Genomic DNA, 26,320 nt, shown 5'->3' on the forward strand with positions numbered 1-26,320 from the left:
GACAGAAGAAAGAAACACATGGAAATAGAAGAAAGTGAAAGCTCTACGGAAAAAGGGAAGAAATGGGGCTGGGCTGGGAAGAAAGGGGTGGAAAGCCAGGCACCGCTCTTCCAGTCCAGAGGTGACCTCAAAGTATCACTAGATGGAATCTTTCCATCGCATCCTCTCTGCCAGATCATTAATCAAGAGACAGTTCCTGTCCCCACCCATCAAAGCCCCAAGTGCCCCCTGTCCAGCAGCCACCATGGCACATGGCCCCAGCACATACCCACAGTCCACCCAGCAGATGGTGCCTTGTCCTTTCACCACCTGGGCCACTGTGGACAGTAACCTGAGATGATTTTCAGCTGCCGCCTCTGTAAAAAAAAAACAAAAAATTAAACATCTGTGCCCAAGGGCACTGGGTCATGTCTGCCATCTTCCCTCAGGGGTGAGGAAGCATGGAGACCAATCCCAGAGGGGGTGGAGAAGTCCTGAGCCCCAGGTAAAACACCCTTCCCTGCATTCAGCAGTGCCAGGGCCTGTGCTGCAAGAATAGTCCTGGCTCTTCTCAGAAACCCCTGATCCCACCATCCTCAGGGGCCTTCCTCTTGGACACGGAACCCCGAAGTCACCCTGCCTTAATCCACACCTCACACCTTACTCTTCCAAGAATCTCTCAGCCAGATCCTCAAGGCCAGTAAAGTTTCTGACTCATGTCTTTCTGGGATAAATTTTGACAATTCCATAAACAATGACAATCCTATAACTAAAGCAGGGAATGATGTTGCTGACTGCACGTTCATCTGTCCTGATGCACCACCTAGGAGCTGACGAGAGCTGGGATCAGATCCTTCCTTTACTTGTGCAGCACACACTCATCTAGGAGCTCAGTACAACCTGATGATAAAGGAAGACTTTCTCGTTGGTGCAGGTGTCAATCCTAATGGGTCAGGGCAAGGCACCCAGATACTACTGTGGGAGGGCAGGGTCTTAGGGACAGAGCCTCTGTGGCCAGGATTTCAGCACTGCCAGCCTGCAATGATCCACTGCAAAGTGGCTGTGGCCAGTGTTTGATTCCTGTGGCCAGCAGGCTCCTGAGTCACGTTCTCCTAGGCGACACCTGTGAGCTCACTTGAAAGGCCTGCCAGACAAAGACTGGTGGGGAGAACGATCTGCTGCTTTATCCCGCCAAAAACCATATGATATATCCCCAAGCCAAGCAGAAATGATGTCTGAATTATGTGCCTCCGCAGATCGCCTTTTCTAGTGTGGATAATGGTAGCTGTTTGTGAATACAGAGCATACTGAGCCTTTCACAGAAGCAAACAAAAGTATCGCTCAAGAGACATGCATGGAGTCACTCAGAGGAGGCACTCCCAGGAAACCACGGCCAGGGTGACAGGAGGAGGGCGAGCCACCGAAGAGGGGAAAGCCATTGTTCTGCTGCTCGGACTGGGTTCTGGGAAGCAGGGGATGGGGAGAAATAAACTACAGCAAGATAAAGTACCCCCTGCCCTAACCTGCATTTTAACCATGGAAAGGGAGGCACTGCTTAGAAGGATGGGAGGGAGCAAAGAAAATCCAGTTTCTGCACTGCTCAAAAACCCCACTGAAGGTCACATGTCTCTCGTGCAGCAGGCCTGGGCAAGGAGGCAGGAAGTTAAAATAACTGCCCAGGCCCCATCAGGCAATGACAGCAGGAGGTAGGCTGACAAGTGGGAAGCACCGGGGGCTCTATTCTCAATGGCTCAAGACAGGGTCGGGTGAGGGAAAGAGAGCTTAGGTGCTACCTCCTACCCTGCAAGCTCCTGACAACAGGGCCCCACCTTTCCACTCTCTAACTTCCCATAATGATTTTCCGGCCTCAACCCCAATCTGATCTCAAAGCCCTTCTGTCATTGCAGAATCAATACTCTCTTCCCATCCTCCATCAGAGAAAATGAGAGACAGCGGGGCATAGGGGACCAGCTCCCACCTGCTGCTGGAAGATCTCAAACGAGTCCTCTACTCCCAGCTTCCATTTCCTCATTTGTATAATGGATGTCCTCTGACAACCTGCACTGCCTCCCTCACGGCAAAGGAGCCAATGAGACTGTATTATGATGAGCTTATATGATGGGATGATGGGATCTACCCTAGAGAAGGAATGCAGCGTGTCTATCACTGACAATCATCCTAGTTCCAACTCTGGGAGTATCCAAGGCAGCAAGCCACATGTTTTCAGGGCCCTATGCCCCAGGCCTCAGGAGGATACTGCTTCCCCTTTCCCTTGATTTCACCCCCATTCCTGACAGCAGAGGAATGCTAGTCACGTGCTGGGCTCCCAACAATGCACTCGGGGCATGTGTGCCAGACCCTCAGAAGAGGAAGCAGCAGCCGCAAGTGGCAATGAACACATCCCACGTGCCAGGGATACCTGGAGGATGCAGGCATGTCTGGAGCCTCTATCATCCCCCAGGTACCAGTGAGTGCTGAGGCCGAGCTGCTGGGGAAAGCTGTGCCCGGAACTGGCCCAGCCACTGGCTGCTGCTTCTCCAGGGCCACAGAAAACTTGGCATCCTTAGAAGCAGCAAAAAACACTTAACTCTGCTGGAATGACTTCAACAGACTCAGCGTTCACCTTCCCCCAAAGTCACTGCCAAGAGCCAAGCAAACCTCTCTCCATCTGCTATGTCCTTGCCAGTCTCAAGGTCAGAAGAGAGGCAGGCCGCTGCTCCTGCCCCCAAGAAATGCTGTGTCCCAAGCTTAGAGCCCACTCCAAATTCAGTCTTGCATCTGACCCCAGAGCAGGACAGATGGACTGGGCAGGGCCAGGGCTGCCAGCTGGGGTGAGTGCTTCCAAGCCTGGGACCCATTCAGCTGGCAACAGACTGGCCTGGCCAGTTAATCAACAGCTCTAGCGAAGAATACCCTGGCAGGGCTCAGCCCCATGCCTGTGCAGGGAGCCAGGACATCCCTTCCCAGTGCCCACCATTGTGATCCTCCATCCTACTTCACACACGCCCTCTCCCTCCTGAGGAGTGAGGGGCTCCAAAGGACTTTCCCAACAAACACTCATAAAAAAGAAATGGAACCACCCCCTGGGATCAGAGAGTGGCAGAGCTAATGCCTCTGTGTGCCTCTGCCTCTGTCTTCTGAGGAAAGGTGACAAACCCCATGTCCCTTGGACCCTCCCTAAGTGGTTTTCATCCTAAGGTCTCCTGCCTCCCACTTCCGCCCCCCTCCTTCCCCTGAATCCCATCCTACCCCGATGGTTGACCTCAAGGCCAGGAAGGGACACTCACCAGATTTGGAGTAAAGCACCAGTACATTATTCCGGGTTCTGAGCAGTTTTTTCAAGTCCTTGGGGTCAGAGATTCTCTCAATGAGCGAGGAGACCTTTGCAGAGGACAGCCATGATGGCAGGACCACCTGGGGATCAAGGAGCCAACGACCGTGAGTTCCAGCTTCTGGCTGGGCCCCAGAAGAATCGGTGCCCATGGATGTGCTGTCTAGAGCTGCTTTACTTCCAGAGGATGAGGACAAACCAGCACATCTCATGCACCACACCTACTTCTTCACCTCTAGGGACACTCCCCAGCCCACTCCCAGTCTCCCTTCCCCTCCATGCACTTTTATAAGGCTGTATGGACTGCAGATATAAACAGTTAGCCCTCTATCTCACAGGTTCCACATCCATAGATTTGACCAACCATGGATGGAAAATATTTGAAAAACAACAGTAAAAAATAATACCAATAAAACCAATACAGTATAACAACTACTTACATAGCATTTATATTGCATTCGGTATCATAAACAATCTAGAGATGATTTAAAGTGTACAGGAAGTCATACATAGGTTAGATGCAAATACCATGCCATTTTATATAAAGGACTTGAGCATCCATGGGTTTTGGTATCCTGTGGAGGCGGGATGCTGGAACCAATCCCTCAAGGATACCAAGGAAGGTTTGTATAAACATTCTGCATTGTTACACATTAGTCGAGAGCCCCCTGGGAGGTCAATGTCTGTCCATATTCCTCATGTTACCCCAATGCCATATGCTGGGGCAATGTAAAAACTCCATCCCATCTAGAAGCATCAAAGCATAAAATACACAGAGAAATAAGATCATCCCTTAATGCTTAGGGTGGGAGTAGATGGGTGAGAGGCTTTTAGCTTTTCTTACTCAGCCAGGTGATCTCAGGAGGTCAGTCAACAAGAAATGAGCCAATTCTCCCCCAGAGAACCCTGGAAAACTTTGGGAACTGGAGGTATCGGGCACCTCTGCAGGCACAATGAAGGGTAGGTTAAAAGCAATGGGTGGGGGTTTATTAAAAGTGTGAATAAGGAGTAGACACAAAGCAGATCCCCTTGCCTAGATTGCACAGCTGGGCAACAGCCCCTTGCCCACCTGTCAGAAAGCAAGAGGGTTACTATATGGAGAGATTGAGTAAGAAAAGTTCCACTGAGAGATAACCTGGCAGAGGGTGGGAGGATGGCTCTCAGAAAAGACAGGGGGATTCAAAGAAAGTCTACAAACTGAACCTTGAGATCACTCATTCCTCCAAGCTCCCAGTCCCCAGCATCTCCCTTCCCTTCTCTGGAATGCCACCTGCCAGTCTTATTCCCCAGGCAACAAATTAGAGAATTTCCCTCTGGGGAAACTGAGGAGCATAAGAAAAACAACCTAAAGACAGTAATTTGGAGATCCTCAATTGAAACAGCTGAGTTCCTGCTCAAATCTCCACTGTGAGGCTCTCCCAGTAAACAAGCACTCTCCACTCCCTCCACACACTCACAGAGCTGCCAGTCAATGTGCTAGTGCCTTGCTCTTCAAAACAGACAGATAATCAAAGTTCACCAGTTACAAAAGACAGAGACCAGAACAAACCAATGGAAAGATGACATGTAGAAGAAAAAGAAAATTAAAAGAACAGAAGAAAACACGAAAATTACTATTCTCAGAGAAATAAAATGGTGCATCCATAAAATAAGAATAGAATGTTATGAAGAAAAATAAATACTCAAAGAGAATCATGAAAATCTCTTGGAAAGTAAAACTATCACAGAAATAATTAGGGTTGGAAGTAGAATTGAAAAAAAAAAACCTCCTAGAAAATACAACAAAAAGATCAAGAAATAAAAAAGGACTTAAGAAAAATAAGAGAATGGACCCATTAAGCACAAGAGCCAAATTAAAGAGACTCCAGAAAAAGAAAAAGAAAAAAAAAAAGAGGAAAATCAATTATCAAAAAATTAATTCGAAGCCTGGCACAGCATCTCATGCCTGCAGTTCCAACTACTCAGCAGGCTGAGGCAGGAGAATCACTTGAGCCCAGGAGTTCATGGCCAGCCTGGGCAACAGTGAGACTCAATCTCTAAAAAAGCAAATAAATTAAAATAATAGTTCAAGAAAATGTTCCAAAACTGAAGGATATGAGTCTTCAGTTGGCAGAGCCCAGCATCATGAATAAAAAGACTTACCAAAATACATCACTGAAAACTTTGAGAACACTGCTGACAAAGGGGAGATCCCAACCATTTCAAAGAAAAAAAAAATACAACATACAAAAGATCAGGAGTCAGAATTGGCATAAGACTGTTCATCAGCACACAAGCATTGGCTTCACAGTTCTCAAGGAGAATGATTTCTAACTGCAATTCTGTAACCAGCCAAACTATCTATCAATCATGAAAATAGACTTGAACAGATGAAAATATCAGATGTATAACATTTACCACCAGTACACCCTTTCTCAGAAAGATACTGGGACCCATCTTCCACTACAACAAAAAGTAAATGAAAAATTAGACATGGAAACTAGGAAACAAAGAATTCAATGAAAGAGAGAGGCAAAAGGATTACCACGTTGATGGTCAAGCGAAATCCCAGGATGACAACTGTTCAACAGCCTGCAGAGCAACCAGACCAGAACAGAGCGAGGACGGAGCTCATGGAGGAACATGGTCAATAAAAAAGAGGCAACCATAGCTTATTTGATATGCTTTGTCATACTGAGAGGAGTTTTAATTTATGCCAGAAAAAATTTTTAAAAAAATAATCTGACCAAAATTACACAGCTAGTAAATAGAGCCAGGATCTGAATCCCAGTCTTTCTAATATGAGCTCACGCCTTCTCAGCCTCCTGCCTCTTTGCAGCCAGAAGTCTTGGATTGAGTCTGAGCCCCATCACTCAATAGCTAAGATGCCTAGCCAATGTCACTCAACCTTTCAGAGGCTTAGTGACTCCTGTCTCACATAGAGATAATGATACTTCCCTCATGGGATTGCTATGAGGATGAAACAGGATAATTTATTGAACGTGTTTTATAAATCAGAAAGCACTCCGAGAGCAGCAGTTACCATAATATATAACACAAACTTCCATCTCAGCAGAGAAGAAGACTGAAACATTACCATATTCTAGTGTTCCTAATTATAATCTGCCATTGGAATTCAAAGTTTCCCTCTCTCCAGAGCAAAGCCATCCAGGAGGAAGCCAAGGAATGATTTCTCCCTCATCACACCCTGCAGAGCAGGGTAAAATGCCTGAGGACCCGCTGCCCTTATGCAGGCCACCTTAAGAGCTCACCAAAAAGTTTGCTAAACTTTATTATTATTACATGTTATCCTACTGCTCCCAGGGAGCTAATGGACTTCAGACTGAAAACTCCACAGCTCAATGCACATGATTAAAGGGAAAAAAAAAATAATCTGTTGGAAAAACACATTGCCTCACTGCTGTTTTTAATCCTCAGATAATCTGACCAGTGGAGAGCAACAACTGCTCTTGCCCAGGTTCTCAGGACTCTTTCCTGTAGCCCAGCCCCTCCTGAGGCTGGTAGGCACCCACACTTCTGGAACTGGGGAGAACGAAAAGGGAAGGCAGGAGGGAGGGTGAGCCCAGAGCTCATCTGCCCAGGCAGCGCTGTGTGCAGCTGAGCCGCAGCAACAACAAAGTGTGTACAAGAGAAACCACTAGAGGCTGAGGCTCACAGCTCACCCTCAGCTTCCTTCCCATAAAACCCAGTCCATCCCGCATGTCATCCAACCGAGGGCCAATGAGATTAAACAAACCACCTTCCAGCCAGTCAGCCAAGCTCCTCACCCAGCATTCGGAGTCACACAGTAGAGAAGTTAAGCCCAACCAGAAACGCGCTGAGCAAATTTACTTTGCTTGAAAACCATCACTGGGCATGACACTGGGGCTCAGACTGGGCATCACCCACAGCCAATCTGGTTTTGAAGCCTTATGAAGGGTCCATCTCCTCCCTACCCTCACCCCCATCCCCAAGATTAAGAGCTCTGGAGGAGGGCAGGGCCCCCGCACACGGCCTGGCCCATTGAAAGCCCTCAGGAAATGTTTGACCAGTATTATAAACATGACAAATTACACTGTTACCACACTCCTGGCCTTAGCAGAGGTCACCCACTATCAGTATGTGATGGGGTGAGTCCACAGCAGCCCTTGGGAGGCCCAGAAGGGTTGATGGAAGCCACACAGACCACAGCTCAGGGGGTGTCTGGGCTAGAGCATGGCAGAAGGCGGGGGGGCAGGCTGGGCTCTTCAAAGCCTGCCCACGGACCTGGCCTGGTACAGGAAGAGAGTGGGAAGCATCATTGCCCAGTTAGCAAGGGAGTGAAAGGATGAACATGGTATTGTAGAGACTCATCTGGCCGTGACCTCAGACTGGGCAGCAGCCAGGGAGGCCGGAGGTGGAGGGCCCTGCTGGGTGGCTGCCCGCGTGGAGAGACATGGATCAATGCAAAAGCCTCAGAGGGAAAAACAACAAAACCCAATGACTATTCATAGGTAAGTGAGGAAGAAAGAGAAAAAAAGTCTAAAATGACTCTTAGAATTCTGGGCTGGGAGGCTGCAACAACAGCCAAAGATGGAAGAATGGAGAAGCAGCAGCAGAGGAGGCTTTTCTCTTACATTAAGGAAGATGATAATAGGCTCAGGTTTTGGACAGGTAGACAGTGGGGCATCAAATACAGGCCTCCTCCAGGTTGCAAGGGGAGCCACCAAGTAATGAAGTCCCCATGGGCCGGGCTCAGAGGGAGGAGACAGGAAACACCCTCAGTGAGGGAGGAGGCAGGACCAAGAGGGAGGTGGGGAGGGCTGTGTCCACAGAGACCAGGGAGGGGACACTTCTAAAGAAAAGGGAGTGATCTACAGGCAGGCAGAGTGGGGAGGCTGGGACATGGCCAAAGGCTGTGAAGTCCCTGGGAACACTGGAGAGAATGTCAGTGGTACACGTGGCGGGAGCTGGAAGCCAGGCTGTAGAAGAGAGAAAGTCTACCCAGCACAGGAGCTGGAGTGATAATGGGAAGGTGCAAGGAAGTGCCACAGGGTCAGAAGAAGGATAAGTTGTATCCCATGAAGATGGGGGCATGTGGGCGTTAGTGGGCACAGGAGAAGCAGGATTTGCCTAGAGTGGCAGGATCTGAGAACGAGAGAGGAAAAATAATCAGGATAGGTCAATCAGGGAGAATCCAGGGAGATGGGGTCCAAAGAGCTAAGACACTAACTGGGCTTCTGAGAAGGAGAAGGATGAAAGGCCCCTCTGTGTCTGGCCTCAGATAGACCTTCACCCTAGCAAACAACCACAGATGCAGACAAGTGGGAGCCCTTTCCTCCCTCCCCATAAGCCCAAGGGGACTTTCCTCCTGCCACTTAACATTCTCCTTTCTCCTCCACTTCAGTCTATTTTAACCTTTCCAATGTGCACGCTCCTTCCTTTCCTTAAGATGCAGTCCCAACATGCCTCGGAGCACCTTGCCAAGAGCCTTACTGCAGACTTCATAAGTCACAACCCACAAACCTTGATAACAACAATAACTACAGCAACAATAACAATGTTAATGATGCAAAAACTATCTGTTCCTTTGTCAAGCCCTTGGGGGGAAAGGGAAGGATTTGAGAAGTGCTTCCAAAGGCAGCCAGGGTTCCATGCCAGCCACGGCATTGTTCCTGGGCTTGGCAGCCTCTTTACATTTGAAGTCAATTGCTCTAGAGGTAGAGGAGAGAAAAAAGATCCCCTTTGTTCACCATGCAAACTCCTTCTGACCTTCTCCAATAATTGCTTTCTTTCTGCTCACAACCCTCAGCTTTAACAGTATTTACATCAGGGCTGAGCTGCCCCCGCTGGCTGGGCTGAGACCCATAAAGCATCTCCCTGGTGCAGGGCAGAACACTGCCGGGAAAAATGGCTTTCCCCTTTTCTGCTGCTGGGAAATAGAGGCCCCCAATGCCAGGTCCTGCCTATTATCAGCCAACCAGCACATCGCTGTCAGAGCACCAATGCCTCCAACCTCCAAACCCCCTCACAGAGCTTCACTGCCCCCCACTTCCCTGCCCTGAGCACCAGTCCCCTTCCACCACCCAATCCCTCCCCTGAGTACAGGATCTCTTCAGAGCCCAGCAGCACAAGAGTGCCGGGGAAGGAGGTCCTTACTGCCCACCTCTGCCATGGCTGGAGGCAATGGGGTGGAGATTGAGTCCTTCCTCATCTTCCAGACTCCCTGCCGTGCTCTTGTAACAGGTGCCTGCTCATTCAGGGCCGGCCAGACAAACCACCATCCCACTTAGAAACCCACTCTCTTCTCCCTCTGCAGTCTTCCAGACACCACAGAAAGAGCACTGGCTCAGGAGTCGGACAGACGTGGGGGAAATCCAGGTGCCACCATTTACAGCAAGATGACTTCAGGCCTGTTACTCGACCTCTGAGTGTCAACTCCCCACCTACAAGGTGGAGAGGAGAATACCAATGCCCACCTTGCAGGGTGGCTCAGGACTACATGAGGGGGGAGATGACAAAGAATCTAACATAATGTTTGGCATGCAGAAGCACAGAATAATTGCATTTCTCTTTATTAGCGAGACCACTTACAAGGGGAGCAAGGACAGCAGTAACACGGGGACCACCTCTTCCTCTCCAGGGGCCCTGCCTGCAATCAGGCAGGGCAGCAGGTCCAGGCAGGAAGGAGCGAACACGTACACACATTCAGCCACCAGAAAACCTCGAATCATCACCAGCTGCACGGCGACCCAGACCAAGAGGTCACACGGCACATTTAGAGCACACTTCCCAGGTTTCATACCCACTAACTCGTTTACCCCTCACAATACCCCAGTGGGTAGGTACTCGCCTCATCCCACAGATGAAGAAACTGAGGCTCAGACAGGTTACATTAATTACCAAGGTCACATAGTAGGTAAGTAACAGAGCCAGGACTAGAACTTGGGCCTCCCAACTCCTGGCCAGAGGAGGCCTGCTTCTCTCAACCCCACAAGCTCCCTGGACTGCTGCAACAGATGGCACAACCCAAGCAGAAAAGGAACATCTCCTTCCAAGGCAGGACCTGCCGAAGCAACCAGGAAATGCCCCCATCTCCCAGAATCCCAGGGCAAGGAGGGTCCCAGCAGGGGTTTAGACTAACCCTCTGCTTTCTGCCAAGTCCAGCAGATCCTGGAGTCTCCCAAGGTTCCTGGGGCCAAGAGCATGAAGAGCCTAAACGTGGCAATTAGCCCAGGTCTGTTCCTAGCCAAAGACTGTGTGCAGGAAGTGTGTGGTCCTCCCAATCTGCTAACATAGCACACACAAACTCCTCTCTTCACTCAGCTCACTTAATGAGGCTGATCGCCACCCAGCATCACCATCAGACTAAAGAGATAAGAGTCCCAGCACGCTGGAAGATAATCAGGGAGAACAGTCCTTGCCACATTACACCTCAGCTTTAAAAAGCTCCTCATCTCTGGGGCACGTGCCAGCACCCTCACATTCTCCGTAACTAGCAAAGCCGCTGTCATTATAGATTTACTATTCAATGCAGACCATGAAGCCAGAGATATTCAATTATGTAAAAGCAGCTTGCTAACGGAGGAAGACTTGGGAACAGAAGTTTAACACTGAGGAAGAAGGATGAAGGTGGGACTCGACCTCTTTTGCTCTGCCACCTGAAAAAAAGATACCCTTATGTTAAGAACTGTGAAGAAACAGGTTTAATTTAGTTTAACCCACATTTTGCTCAAAATAGTTTTGAAATGTCAGAATCTAAGTCTAGACTCATAAGAAGCTGGTACTAAAGGGACTCAGGGAAAAGAGGAGGACCTAAGAAAACAGATGTGGCCCTGAATCCAAGGTCAGAGAACTTGAGCGGGCTGAGAATTTAGAGCTCGTGGTTTGGCGGAAAGAGCACTGTACTTGGAGTCAGAAGCTCAAGTTTTACGCTGACTTTGATTATTACTAGTTGTCATCTCTCCTTCTCCAAGTCTGTTTCCTACTCTGGAAAACTGAGGAACTGAAAGTGATTTCCAAAGTTCTTTACAATCATATCATTTGGTAAACCTATTCTCACGACCACCACCAGAGAAGTACTGTGAGGTAATCAGACCTTGTGAAGAAACCATTGAGTTTCCCTGGGCCTGTGGCCACCCGCAATAAAAGCCTCACCTCTCAGTCTCCCTTGCAGCAAGGGGGCCATGTTCCAGCCCCTGGAATGTAAGCTTAAGTGTGATGTGGCAACTTTCAGAAACTGTCCCTAACAGACATCTGATACAAGTCTTCTTAGTCCCTGCCTCATTCCTGCCAGCTGGAATTTGGACAAGATGGCTGGAACTCAAGTAGCCACCTTGAGACAATGGGGAGGAAGGGCCTCCTAAGAGGCGCTAACAAGATAGATGTTACCTCGGTCCCTGACACCACAGAGGGATATTCTGGCCCTGGAATATCCCTGCGCAGGCTTCTGCATGGGTGAAATAAATGATCTTTTTAAGGAGCTCTCATTCTGGGTCTTCTGGGACACATACAAATACATCTTGAGTGCCCACTGAACAAAAGCTTTAACTAGAAAGAAGTACAAACATCTGTTCCAATTGGGATATTTCAAAGTGCCTCAAGCACCAAATCATGCATTAAACTTTAGATATGTTGTTTATTAGGAAGGAGACAGAGAGACTGTCAAGGGATTGATTTACCCAGTGTTCTTCCTAGTAGCCCAACTTTTCAGTGTGCCTGTTCTTATCAGGTACCTTGGTCACCTGGTGCCAGCTATCCACAAATGAAAGAAGAATTAGCCCGGGAACTCTCCATTTCCTTACCTCAGCCCTTTTCTGGTAAGAGGACCACTGCTGGAGACAGAAAAGCCAGGACATCTCTTTCAATTCAGATTTGAGTTGGGCTGATTAGTTTCACACAAATATAGAAATCCCATCAAAATTTCTCACATACCGTCTCCAGTCTCCAGGTAGCCCTCCAGAGCCAAGGACTCAAAATCTCCTGAGACCACTCAACTCAGCTGGACCCAGAAGGCTGTGGGAACTCAATATGTTAACATGTATAAGTCCCATGTCCTACACCATACCCATATCATCTTGGAGGGCTCCTCATTAGAAATGTTAAATCCCCCCCCTACACACACCCATCTGTCAGCCTATCACACTCCAAAGACAGCAAACATGTCTCTTTTAGGATTCTCTAGGTGAAATATCCTAATTCCTCACGTGTGACCTCAAATCCCCACTGTCTAGACACTGCCACCTCAGTGATTCCCAGAGCTCTTCCTAATGCTCTGTTTCAGACTGTTACAGCTTGAAAAGAGTAATGTGCTATTTTATACCATAATTTATTTTTAGAAATAAATACCTAGGCTCTCATAAGTCAAAATATAGGAAATTAATCTCAACACATATCTTCATTGGTGGGTCACAGTTTAAAAAAAATAAAAGGTTGAGAAACACCATTAGTGAATCTCTTGAAATATGGAGCCCAACTGTCATATACTGCTGGCAGAAACCTCAACTAGTACAATTCTTTTGGAAAGGTAGCTGGCACAATTTATCTGTATCTCTAAAGTATTTATGCTCTTTGACTTGGTAATTCCACTTCTGGGAATGTGTCCTGAGGAAATTAGCAGAGGTCTGACACACATATGACTCACAACCATTTCTACTCATAAGAGTTAAAACCTATAAACAACCTAAATGTCCAGCAACAACAGAATGGTTACACAGAGTAAACCACTCAATAGAAGAATAAATCATTTAGATGGTATTTTATTTAAATGGTGTTTTTAAAGACTTCGCAATGCAAAAATATTTCCTTTAATGTTGTCTTTAAAAATAGAATTCACTTTGGGAGGCCGAGGCGGGTGGATCACGAGGTCAGGAGATCGAGACCATCCTGGCCAACACAGTGAAACCCCGTCTCTACTAAAAATACAAAAAATTAGCCAGGCGTGGTGGCAGGCGCCTGTAGTCCCAGCTACTCGGGAGGCTGAGGCAGGAGAATGGCGTAAACCCGGAAGGCGGAGCTTGCAGTGAGCCGGGATCGCACATTATACTCCAGCCTCGGCGACAGAGCGAGACTCCATCTCAAAAAAAAAAAAAAAAAAAAAAAAGAATTCAAAATATACGTGGTATAACCACAACTGTAAGTAAACAAAAGTATGCTCAGAAAAACACAGAGGATTTGCCCTCAGTAGTATTTATTCTTCCCTTTTCTCTATTTTTCAACTTGCCATAATAAGCATGTCCAATCTAAATGTTTAAAGAAAAAAATTACCACCACTTGGCTACCATTATGAAAATAATTAACTGCCTCAAAGTATCTCCCCACCAGAAAATGTATCTTTACAGTGGGAAAACATGGCAGAAACCCCCTTAACTAAGGGACCAACAGCAACACCACCAGTAATGGGTCAAATTGACGTCAGGTGCCCTCTGATATAATGCACTAAATGAAAACATCATCAAAAACCAAATTGAGGAAAATTCTTTAAAAATGTCAAGGTCACAAAAGACAGAGACTGAGGAACTGTTCCAGATTAAAGGAGACTAAAGAAGGACAACTAAATGCAGTGTGTGATTCTGGTTTGGGTCCTGAATCAAATACTACCTTCCTAGTTTTGATCGTTGTACTGTGGTTACATAAGAGAATGTCTTTGTGTTTTAGGAAATACTGAAGTATTTAGAGGGCAAAGGAACATCATATATAAACTTCATATATGTAGAGGAAGAGTATGATAAAAACAAATGTGATAAAATATTAATATTTGTGGAATTGAGATAAAGGACATGTAACAATCCTTTGGATTCTTCTTGCAACTCTTCTATAAATCTGATATTATTTCTAAATAAAAGTTAAAAAGAAAAAAACCTGCCTAAAAAAAAAAGACAGGAAAGAAAGAGGCTTCCAGAACACAACCAGATACTGCCCCCAGCTCTTACATGGGCCTTCTGATTCCTCCCCGCCCAGCGCTTGCTCTGTGCCCTTTCCCACGTATGCGCAGTGCTTGTGTGTCCTTCTGTGCTGCTAGCTGAACTGTCTCGCCTCCGTTCATGTGACATTGCATGGTTTGATTTTTTTCATAACTATTATATGGAATCTGCAAAGTACTTGGCACGCAACACATACCTAGCAAATACTTGTAGAATGGTTTTGATGAGAGATACAAGAAAGAACATTAATTTTAGGCCGGGCGCGGTGGCTCATGCCTGTAATCCCAGCACTTTGGGAGGCTGAGGTGAGTGGATCACATGGTCAGGAGTTTGAGACCAAGCTGGCCCATATGGTGAAACCCCGTCTCTACTAAAAATACAAAAATTAGCTGGGCATGGTGGCACGTGCCTGTAGTCCCAGCTACTCGGGAGGCTGAGACAGAAGAATCACTTGAACTAGGGAGGCAGAGGTCATAGTGAGCTGAGATCGCACCACTGCACTCCAGCCTGGGCAACAGAGCGAGACTCTGTCTCAAAAAAAAAAGAACATTAATTTTAAAATATGCATACTGTATGCCCCTTAAAAGGGTAAATTCTAAACATCTGCCATGAGCCACCATAGCTAACACCACTCTTCACAAGAAGTGAAGGCCTAACCTTAAATCAAGCTTGGGGATCTCACTACCGATGCTTCCCAATGTTCAAATGTCTACCCAGCAGCCTCTGAAATAAAACCAAGCACCATGAGTCCCTGAATGGTGGTGATGTTGTGTGTGTGTGCGTGTGTGTGTGTGTGTGAGGTGGGAGGAGAGGCTGGCCCTGGGATGTGAGACCCTTGGCTAGTGGGAGCCAAGGGGGCTAACTGTGCTTATTAACAAAGAGAAATGCAAAAGCACCTGTCAAGGAACAGAACCCAAAAGAGGATCCTTTAATTCCAAATCCAGGGCTTAGGGATTAGCCCATGATGACAATAACAGCCAAAAAAAAGTAGAGTGCTTATTGTATGACCAGCAGTGAGCTAAGCAGTTCACATGTTATCTAACTGAATTACCTTGACAAGTGTATGAAGTAAGCACTTTTATTATTCCCATTTTATAGATAAAGAAACTGAGACTAAGGGGAGTTAAGAAATTTGTTGAAGGTCACACAGCAAGTAAGAGAGCTGTGATTCAGACCCAAGTCTGACAGACTCCAGCACCAGAGTTGGGGCGTAAAGAAGACAGATTCCCAGAGCCACACACATCTTACTGCCTGCTGCTGTAAATACAAGGCCAGCTGCATTTCTTATATTTCGCTTCCTTTAAAAAGCCACACCTTATATTTGGGGCTATGCAGCACAGTTTCTCCCCTCTTTTTTTCCCCACGGCACAAATGTTGCTGTCAACAATGGACAATTCAGGGGCAGGGCAACTTATCTGAGAGCTTATGAAAGCAGGTTTTCTTATCCTGAAATTGCAACTGCAGTGCATTTAGCCAGGACTTAAGTCCCTAAAGCTTTTAATGTTTCGGAAAACTTCTTCTTGAGCCAAGAGGGGTCTGGATCACTGCCAGCTTGGTGTGCCAGGCCTGCTAACGAGGAAGAACTGGTAGAGGGAACATTGAATTAGGCAGCAGGGAGGGAGGAAGAGCAGGTGAATTCCCACTCCGGAAATCAACTCTGCCTCCAAGCTCCGTTAACTGATAAGAAAATAACAACTCAGTGTTCATGACCCACGGTGTACATCCATGCTTTTACACACATGATCTCATTTCATCCTCTAAAGCTGAGAGTCTAAGCCACTGTTTCCACCCTTCAGGTATCAACTCAGGAGTCTAGTCATAAAATCAGTGAGTTACACTAGCATTTTAAAAAAATTACATTGACTAGAAAACATCAGTGAGTAGCATAGATAGCAACACTATGCATTCAGTGAACCCAATATGTACTGGGTTACGCTGTAAAATGTATAACTGTTCTTGCAGGAGTTGAAAAACTGTCATAAACAATGAGTGTTTATAGGCGGAGGTGGTACTATCCCCACTTTAGAGATGTGAAAACTGAGGCTCAGAGAAGGGATTTGCCTCGGATTAAGCCTAAAACAGTAGAGCCAGGACCCCGCCAGGACAGATCTGATGCTTTTCTCTTGGACTGTCAATGTGAATAGTTCCCACAGACATCCCTGGAGCATCGTCCACTCCCCGTTGCTCCACCCAGAATAATACCCGAGAGACTGGCAAGACTGCTGTCCCTTCCAATCTAGCTATTGAGCGTGACCTGCTGAAAAGAGCCACAATGACAACCTGATCCATCTTCCCTCTGCTACCAGCATGTCCACAAACCCCAAAATCCCTTCAGAGAAAAGCACGTGCTCAGGCCAAGTGACACCAAGCAGACAATGGTGACACAGCTCCAATGTGAGCAGAACTTGTGCTACACACTCAATCGAGAGCACCCACCTCGGCTGGCAAAATACCACCAGCCATGTAAGATTAACTTGGAAATGTGTCTAGTTTTGTAGCTGTACTGCAGAGCTCGGTATTCTGGGAATACAGATTCCTGGGCTTTATTCTTGAAGAAAAACATCTCCAGGGGCTGGGAGCCCAGGAATCCGTTTTACACATATCTCCTTAAGGTGAAGAAACTCCATCACTGACCCATCTTTTAAAAACTCTCTCTCTGGACCCCACATCACTCCCCTCTCCACTAACAGCCAGAATTTTCCATCTCCCCTGCTCCTCCCATTCTCCTTCCTCCTTCCATTGCTCATCCCTCTGAAATCTGCCCTCCCCACAACCACCACAAAAAAAGCTCTTGGTGAAGGCTCAACAATGACCTCCTATAGATAAACCTTACAGACACTTCCAGTTCTCATCCTGTTTGGCCTCTTGAATTGGATGGACACTTGGTTTCCCTCCTACCTCTCTAGCAATCATTCCTTTCTTCTTTGTAACCCCTCCTCTCCCCATTCTTTAAATGTTGAAGTTCCACAGCTCACTCAGTCTACCCTCTCTTCCTACCCTATATGGTCCCCTAGGCAACTTCACCCACTCTCCTGAACAGCACCCCTAAATTAACATCTCCAGATCAGACCTCTCTTCTAAGCAACACATCTTTACGTCCTGCTCACTCAGCAGTTGAACTGGAGTCAAGTATAATTCTAAAATGTTAAAAGCCTAATTCTCATACAAATAGGTATTGAGCATATTTCAAAGTTTTGCTTAACTCGCTAATAAGAGACCCTAAAAAAGAGGATATAATCCTGATATAAGATTGCTACATTAGAAACCAACAGGTTAATGTCCTTCAGGGCAATAATCTTTGTGTTTCTCTTCTTTACCAAACAGAAATAATTTGCATCCTACCTAACTTTACAAAGTATGGCCCATAAAAAATAATAAATAGAGTTACATCCCCTAGAACACAGCTGGTCCTTAGGTGGTTTCTTATACAATACTCCAGTATGATACTAAAATGTCACAAAATCATCTTTCATTTCCAAGTGTTATATAATTTTTTTCCACTGTAGTCTACGAATTTGGATGGAGAAAAATGACATCTTTGTCTTCACTAACCTCTAACTGAAATTTAGCCTTTCCTGTATTATGAATGTATTTATAAATGTATAAATGCTTTCTACAGTTAGGAATGTAGATAACAAATTATAGTAGTAATTAGGGTAGCAGTGTCTGTGACTTTGCCACCAACAGAAATCATATTTTCTTATCACATTACAAGACATCCTGAAACACTATTTATGCTCATCACAACTTAAAATTATAGAAGTTGTCAAGCTTGTACCTTCGATCTTTTTATATGATGCATTAATAAACATAAATATTATTTTATCACAACCTTGTTATATTTTGATAACTGTATTTCAATATAACTGCTTTCTTTGTAATTCTATGCATTTTACTTTACACATTTAAAAACATTATTTTAAGAAAGACCCAGAGGTTCTCGGAGAAGTCTTTCCTGACTCCTTGAATTAGGTTAGGGATCCCTGTTATACATTGTCTTACCACATTATATTAACACTTTCTCTTTCCAGCACTTACTACCTGAATTAAATAATTAATCAGTGGCTGTCCCACTAGGCCATGAGAGAAAGAGATGGTGTCTGTCTTATTTATGGTTATCCCCAATGCCTTAGCATGAGGCCTAGCTCATAAAAGATTCTCAAGGAAATATCCATTTGGGAAAAAAAAGAAGTATCTGTTGAATGAATGAACATCTGTGGCACATGTAGGATGCTGATGCTGGTCCACCTTCCTTTGAAATAGGGGGCATGTACTAATACTCTGCCCAGGACCCAGTAAGACTAGACCCTGTGATGAGAACAAACCCACTTGTTCCTCAAGACCCTTCCCTACTTGGCCTGAACAACAGAACTTTCCTACCAGGCCCACATCTGGGCTCAGATACTGGATCACCTTTATGTTTAAGCCCCAGTTTACAACCCTCAACCTTGATTTTCATCAACATCTTCCAACAAGGATTAAAGGACCTGCTCACGAATTCAAGAAATCTGCCTGCACCAAGGGGTTGGAGGAACTGTAGGATTCTTTGCAGGGAATGGACACTCCACCCTTGTGCCTCCGCAGCTCTAATGAGTTGGAAACTCTGAAGCCAGACACAGGCCCACCATCACACCATCTAGGAATGGAATGTGCATCAAACTGGGGCCTCAGTATGACTTTGAGGAATAAAGGCTCTTTTAACCCCACACTCCATGAGTGTCTTCAATCCCCCAATGCAAGATCACAAAGCTAATTATTTAGAAGTGGTTGCAAACTGGTATGTGGAAAGAGGCCCTGCTGACGTAGGGTGGCAATAAGGGACAGTAAACTGGAGCTCCTTGGGGGAAGGATACAGGCTAGCACGTGCCTGGCTGGCCACCCCTGTCCAATGCCAAAGCCACCAGGGAGCAGCTGAAAAGCAAGTTTCAGGGACACTCCTGGAAAATGGCTGCCAATGCAGCTGCTTACACATTCAAGCCAGGCACTGAGAACTCTGACTGTGGTCCCCACCTATCTCTTTATGCCTTCACCTTCCAGGCCACAGACACCTCAACCTCGTCTAAGGGCATGTTGCCTCCCACCTCCCTGTCCAGCCACCCATCCCTCTCCAGGGGTAACGGTACTGGGTTAGCCTACTCACCTCACCAAGCTACATGGGGCTCAAAACCACACCGTCGTGAAATACGTGGAAACGCTTTGCAAACTCTAAAGCCCTCTACAAATGCATCCCATGTGACAATTCTGCCAACAGATCACACGGGGAGCCAGAGGCTCCAGGCAGTGCTGAAAGATGGCCAGGCAGAAGGGAAGGGCCAGCCCACCAGGGCTGAGCACTCCTGCTCCTTCCCTCTCCCATTGGGACCTAAGATGCCAGGTGTTAAAAACAACAACACCACACACACACACACACACACACACACACAGAAGGAGAGGTGGGGGGGCAAATAAACCATCCCAAGTCCAGGTTATGTGGAAGAACCTCAGCCTCTCCTTATACCCCATGCATTATTTCTGGCCCACTGTCACTCAGCCTCAAAAGCTACCACAACCACCAAGCAAGACACAAGAGCCCAACAAAATAAAACCACAAAGCTGGGGCAAAACCCTCCAGGGATATAGTGTGTTTGGTGTCTTCATTCTCAAGAGGGGATCTACTTTCAGAAGAAAGGGGAGAGAAACCAAGCACACTTACATCCTGAGCCCTTCTGCACCAACCCCCCTACCTGGGATCTCTGCAGCGGCCTGGCAGAGAGGGGGCAAGGAGGCAGTCAAGAGCTCAGCTCCAAGTAACTCCCGTGGGGAGAATCCTAGCAGCACAGGGGGCCTCTGGCATTCAAATCATGCAGCCTCTCTCCGGCCCTTCCTTGCCCACCTCCTCCTCTTAATGCCTTCCCCATCATCTCTTACTCAACAACTGGCAATGACTGCTGAGACTCCCAGTGACTGGGCACTTTCACGTGCCAAGCGCTGTGTTGGATGCTTCCTGTATTTTTTCTAATCCTTTCAACACTGCAAGATGGATATCATTACCACCACTTACAAACAAGAAAACTGAGGCAGGGCCCAAGGTCACGCAGCTCCTGAGTGTCTAGCTGGCTAAAAGCCCATGTTCTTTCCACTACATAACACTTGAATTTATCTTGTAGATAACAGAGAGGAAAGTAAGGATGAAAGTGTTGTTCTGGGAAAATTAATCCAGTCTCTCCCCCTCCCACCCAACCCTACATGTGGCCTGATTGATCTTGTTATTAAAAGGGCAGCTTTCATCATGTCTCTCCATTACCTACAGAATCGAGTCCCCATAGCTTTGCCAGGCATTTAAAGTTCTTTACGATCCACTTTTTCAGTCCTACTCCCCTCATCCCCAGACTCAAACCCTCCCTCCATCTAGCCTGGCCTATCATTCCTCATTTCCCATGTCTCTGGCTTGGAAGGTTTCCTTCTCTGCCTGCGACATTAATTCCATCGGCCAAACACGGACCGGGGCCGATGACATGCCAAGCCCTGGGCTAGATGCTGGGGACACCACAGCCAGGACAGGGGGCTCCCTGCTGTCACAGAGCTCCAAGTCTGCCCTCCTTGTGAGGCCAGCCCACACCTTGCTCTTTCCTGGGGCCTTCTCTGGTCACTCGGTGTCCCACTGCTTGGCCTCGTCCTGGATCCCCGGCATGCGGGGGCTGCCGCTCTTATGGCACTCAGCCACACTTCCACCTTATATGCCGGGTCTGTTTTAAGACTTCCGCTGTAATGTGTTTATTTCTGTGGGAAATGTGCACTCCAGGTTCCAAACAGCATTTTAAATGGCAATTCAGTCCTCAGGCCAACCCACAAAAGCCTATTAAACATACAATGGTTCCAGAGAAGTACGGAACCTAAATAAGTGTACCTTAAAAGCTCTACAGGAGATGCCAGGAGCAAACATCTGCCTCCTGCACCTCCACCCACTGTCCTCCAGGGTCTGAGCTTCAAGCGACCATCAGGGGCAGAGGCAGAGAAGCAGGCGGGAGATGGAGGAGTGGGAAGAACCCGATTTACATTCAGCAGATCTGGCTCTTCTCCCAGCTCTGCCTTCACTAACTGGGTGGCCTTGAGTGAGTCCCTTCCCTCCCTAAGCCTCGCTATTCTCCTATAAAAGGAGAAGGCTGAGTTAGATCAGTTCTGAATCTCACAGATCAGCAGAATATATATATTTTTAAATATAAAATGGATTTTATATTATTAAAAATAAATTTTATCAAGAAAGGACTTTTAAAAAGAAATCACAATATACTACAACCGGCCTCATTTTTCAAAAGGATGCTGTAACCCCCTCCCCCTCAAAATATGGTCATCATGTCAGAAAAATTGACAAGTTTTTAAACTGAAAACATTTGGATTCATGAAAAACAAACAAACAAAAAAATACACCATTTTTTTTTCCAGTTTGACTGCAGACCAGAAAACTCTATCCCAGCCCAGCTTCAGTCCTTGGCCCGATGCTTGAGAACCACTGAGCTAGGAGACCTAGAGTTCGCTCCAGCTCGATGTTTCTCCATCCTACAGGCTGGATGGAGCCCACAGGACAATCAGCATGGATGGCCCTAGAGAAGGGTCAGCTGCAGGGAGGAGCTGAGTTGGACAGCAGGAAAGCAGGCAGTCAGCACAGGGATGGGAGCAGGGCAGCATGACCCGGCAGGGATCGCCCTGTGCCCTAGGGCTACCTCCTGCCCCTGTGTCCAGGAGCACTTGGCAGGGAGGGCACCGCCACCCATAGCCTCTGAGGGCACAGACACCCAGCCTGGAAGCTCTTGGAACTAACCTATCCCACGTGTTTGACTGTGACACCTTCCTCCCCAGTATTCTTCTGGAAGGCTGAGGGTTCCCAAAGCAACATTTTAAAAAATCTTTACTAACTTTTCTGATTATAAACTAATACATATTCATGTGAAAAACTTGGAATCCACAGAAAAGCATAAGCAAAGAAGCAGAAGTCATCACAACTCCACCTTCCAGAACAATGACTGTTAACATTTTGATGCACTGCTAATTCTTCATACACGTAACTTCAGCCACCCTGGGATTTGGTTTTACATCCTGCTTTTTCGTTAGTTATCACACTTGGGCATTTTTCCACATCCTTAGATATTCTTCATAAACATCATAAAATGTTTTCATAATAAACAATATTCTGGTAAATATAAATATTCTTTATAAACATTGCAATGGACTGAATATTTCTTCTTCTTCTTTTTTTTTTTTTTTTTTTTTTGAGATGGAGTCTTCCTCCATCCCCCAGGCTGGAGTGCAGTGGCGAGATCTCAGCCCACTGCAACCTCTGCCTCCTGGGTTCAAGCGATTCTCCTGTCTCAGCCTCCTGAGTAGCTGGGACTACATGCGCCCGCCACCACGCTTGGCTAATTTTTGTATTTTTAGTAGAGACGCGGTTTCACCATGTTGGCCAGGCTGGTCTCGAACTCCCGACCTCAGGTGATCCACCCGCCTCAGCCTCCCAAAGTGCTGGGATTACAGGTGTGAGCAACTGTGCCTGGCCAGGACTGAATATTTCTGTCATTCCCCTGAAATTTCATATGTTAAAATCCTAACCCCCAAAGTGATGGTGTTAGGAGGTGGGGCCCTTGGTAGGTAATTAGGTCATGAGGGTGGATTGCTCATGAATAGAATTAGTTTCCTTGAAAAAGGGACCCAAGGGAACTGTCTAGTCCTCTTTCTATCATATGAGGATACAATGAGAAGTCAACAGTCTTCTGGAGGAGGGTCCTCACCAGAATTCAACCATGCTGGCACCCTGATTTCGGACTTTCGGTCTGCAGAACTGTGAAAAATACATTTCAATTGTTCTACACCACCAGTCTATGGGATATTTCTTATAGCAGGCCATCACTTTCCATGATATAGACAAGGCAAGATATTATTTAACCATGCCACTATTATTGAGCATTTAACCCATTTCCACATTTTGCTGTTGTAAAAAATGTGGTGGGTGTATATCCCTGTGCACGAATCCCTGCAGATGCCTTTATACCCTTCAGGTAACAGCCCAGTCCTGTGCACATATCAGCCCTCAGTAAATATTGAGTGAACAAAGAAACCCAACCGGCTTCCAGGAACCTGGGGAGCCCTTATCAGATAGATACAGCATTTAAATTTACAAAGGCCCAACCCGCTGTCCAGCAATCACTCACCACTTCTCCTGTTGGCATGCTCCCTCCACCTCCTACCTGCTAAGCCAACTCTAGGGCTTAGGGAAAGGAGAAGATAGAAATTGCTTGCTCAGGACTCCCAGGTTCTAGCGCTTTCAGCAAACCTACCTGCTCTTCCGCACCTCCCGGTGAAGGGGACCTGCAGCCCTCCACTGCCTAGCTAACTACCACACTCCTTTCGGACTCTGTTCAACCCTACCACCTCAGGAAAGCCATGGCTGACCTCCCTTTAAATCAATGTATGGCTCCCATTCAGTGAACGATACCAGTACTTAAGGTCACAGCACTTGCTGTTCTGTCATTATTTGCTCACAGGACTGACTCCTTTGCCCAATCCAGGGCAACACCAGACGGCAGGCACAATGTGTGTTTTGCTCTCCACCCAAAATCTAACCCAGTGGAGGGCAAAATATCAATCCAAACAATGTGATTGGTAAATAAATGTCTGCTGAATGAAATTTCAGATTCTCAAGCCGTTTGTTTTCACAAGAGGGAGGGGAAAGGGAGGAAAGCAGGACCTCCAACTCAGCCCAAGTGCAAAGACCGATGGGGGTGCATTTCAGGAGATAGCTCCCTCCTCCCGGCCCAGAGACCCGCCCAGACCAACTGGCTCCAGGGAACTGATGGCAAACCAGCGTTCAACAAACCCAGACTCAATTAAGTGACACTGCCCCACTCCAGCCTGGTTCTCCCCGAGAGGGAGAACACAGACGGAAGAGAACAGGGGGCTTCCTTCCCCACCCACTTCCAACCAGAGAGTACCAGGCCACTCCTCACTGGTGATCCAAAAGGCCAGGGTATTGGGAGATGGAAGTGTTTCAAGCAACTCAACCCACACTTTTTCTCCTCCCATTTGCCAAGTGTCCTTGCCACACCCAAATGGAAAAGAACGGGAAAATCTGGGTTGGGGGGAGGGTGCCAGGGGCAGGAAGTTCCCTGGAACTTCAGGGGAAAAGGACCAGGATGGTCCTAAAATAAGGGAGGGCATAAGTTATGGAAAAGATGGGGAAGGAGGCCACAATATCTCATCACACACCCACAGCCAAACGAAGGCTAAACCCCAGTCCTGGGCCAGCAGACACACCCATTCTGACCTCTCTCAGGGATGCCTGGAGTCCCACCACCAAGTGCAGCAAACTACTCTTGGAGTCCACTCCTTTTCCACTTTTGTAAGATTTTGCAGTTTACACAGCTTCCTCCTCTGAGACCTCATCCGACTCTCAGAACCACCCTATGGGGGTAGCTTTGCCTTTCTATATCATGGATGAGGAGACGAGCTCAGATACATTAAATGAACCGCCGCGTCACCCAGCTAGAAAGTGGCTGAGGCTGAGCCAGCCTCAGTTGGGTGTAGGAGCAGCTCCTCCGTCGGGGCGGGCTGCGTCGACCCCACCCAGCCCACCGAGCCTGGCCTGTGGGCGGAGGCCCAGGTGGTGGCCTGCAGTTTCCCAGACGCCTGGGGTCGAAACCAAGAACAAGGTGGCCCTAAACCAAGGTTTCCGGCAGTGCAGGTAGTAAGCACCCCCACCCCACCCCGCACTCACACAGGTGCAGAGCTCGGAGTCTGGGGCGGAGCTCACCCCGCAGCCCGCCGGCGTCCTGCCCGACCGGCTGTTCTCCGACCTGCATCCCCGCAAAGTTGTGGCCGTGGCGTAAGCACCCTGCCAGGGATCGCCCGGCGTCCCACAGCTGCCTCCTGCCCCTGCGTCCGGGAGCGCTTGGCGGGGAGGGCACCGGGACTCCCGCTGTCTCCCGCGTAGCACCCAGTGCCCGCCTGCCTGGCATGCACCGCCCTCATCCCGGTGCCCCGGGGCAGCTCCCCGCACGTTCCGGAGAGGGCTGGAGCAGAGAGCGCAGAAGGGCACGCGGGACACACGTGCCGGCCCGGCCCGGACCCCTGCCCCACAGTCTCACCCAGATTGCCAGCAGCAGCCACGCCGGCCCGGCCCGCGCCATCCCCGCAGCGCTGCCCACGGCTGGCTCCTTTTTCCACTCCGGCGCCCGCTCCCGCCCGCCCGCCTGCTAGCTCCACCGCGGCCAACCACCACGGCCACTTCCCAGCCGCTCCCCGCCTCCGAGTTCCCGGTGCCACGTCTGCCAAAGCATGCGCAGCAGCCGGGGAGAGGCGGCCGGGAAGAAGTGCTCGCTGGGAATTGTAGTCTGCAGCCTGGCTCAGCTGGGGGCTGCGGGTGCGGACTGGGCTCCGAGGCCACGTGGCAGCGAGTGAAGTGCGAAAAGGCAAGGTCAGGGAGTAAGGGAAGGCAATTAATGCGCGGGGGCTTACTCTGCGCCTGGAGCTTCAGAAACAGTATCTCACGCAGCTCACAGAAATTAGGTTTTATTTTCTTCACTTTGAGGATTAGGAGGCAGCCCAGGGAATTTAAGTACGTTGACCCAGATCACACAGCCGGTAAATGGCAGAGTCCAGGGCTGCCTGTGAAGGACAGGAAAAGCCCTCATCCCTGCCTCCCAGACTCCCCCCTGCTTATTCTATTCAACTTCAGTAAAACATTACTGAGCTGTTGGAAAACAATTCGGTGGTTCCTCAAAAAGTTAAACATAGATTATGACCAGCAATTCCACCCTTAGGCAAATACCCAAAAGAATTGAAAACAGGTATTCAGACAAATGCACGTACACCAGTGTTCACAGCAACACCATTTACAATAACCAAAAAACAACTCTAACGTCTGTCAAAGGATGAATGGATAAACAAAGTGTGATACATCCATCTAATGGAATGTTATTTAGCCATTAAAAGGAATAAAGTGGCCCAGCAGGGCAGCTCATGACTGTAATCCCACACTTTGGAAAGCTGAGGCAGGAGAATCGTGTAAGACCAGGAGTCTGAAACCAGCCTGGGCAACATAGCAAGACCTCATCTCTGCTAAAAATAAAAATAAAATAAAATAGCTGGTGTGGTGGCAAGG

General features: G+C 47.7%; 1 protein-coding gene across 1 annotated transcript in view; it reads right to left on the bottom strand.

Moving 5' to 3' along the window:
- The window catches only part of PDIA5 (protein disulfide isomerase family A member 5), a 96,085-nt gene extending 70,586 nt beyond the window's left edge, over nt 1-25,499 (bottom strand). Inside the window, exons 1-3 of the mRNA XM_024244510.3 lie at nt 25,305-25,499; nt 3,267-3,393; nt 269-356 (exon numbers count right to left, since the gene is read on the bottom strand). Of these exons, the coding sequence (XP_024100278.1) occupies nt 269-356; nt 3,267-3,393; nt 25,305-25,346 (257 nt within the window). The 5' untranslated portion in view covers nt 25,347-25,499. The remainder of the gene's footprint in view (nt 1-268; nt 357-3,266; nt 3,394-25,304) is intronic.
- Between the last annotated feature and the right edge of the window lie 821 nt (nt 25,500-26,320).

The sequence above is a fragment of the Pongo abelii genome, chromosome 2, assembly GCF_028885655.2.
Source record: "Pongo abelii isolate AG06213 chromosome 2, NHGRI_mPonAbe1-v2.0_pri, whole genome shotgun sequence".
NCBI classification, from domain to species: domain Eukaryota; kingdom Metazoa; phylum Chordata; class Mammalia; order Primates; family Hominidae; genus Pongo; species Pongo abelii.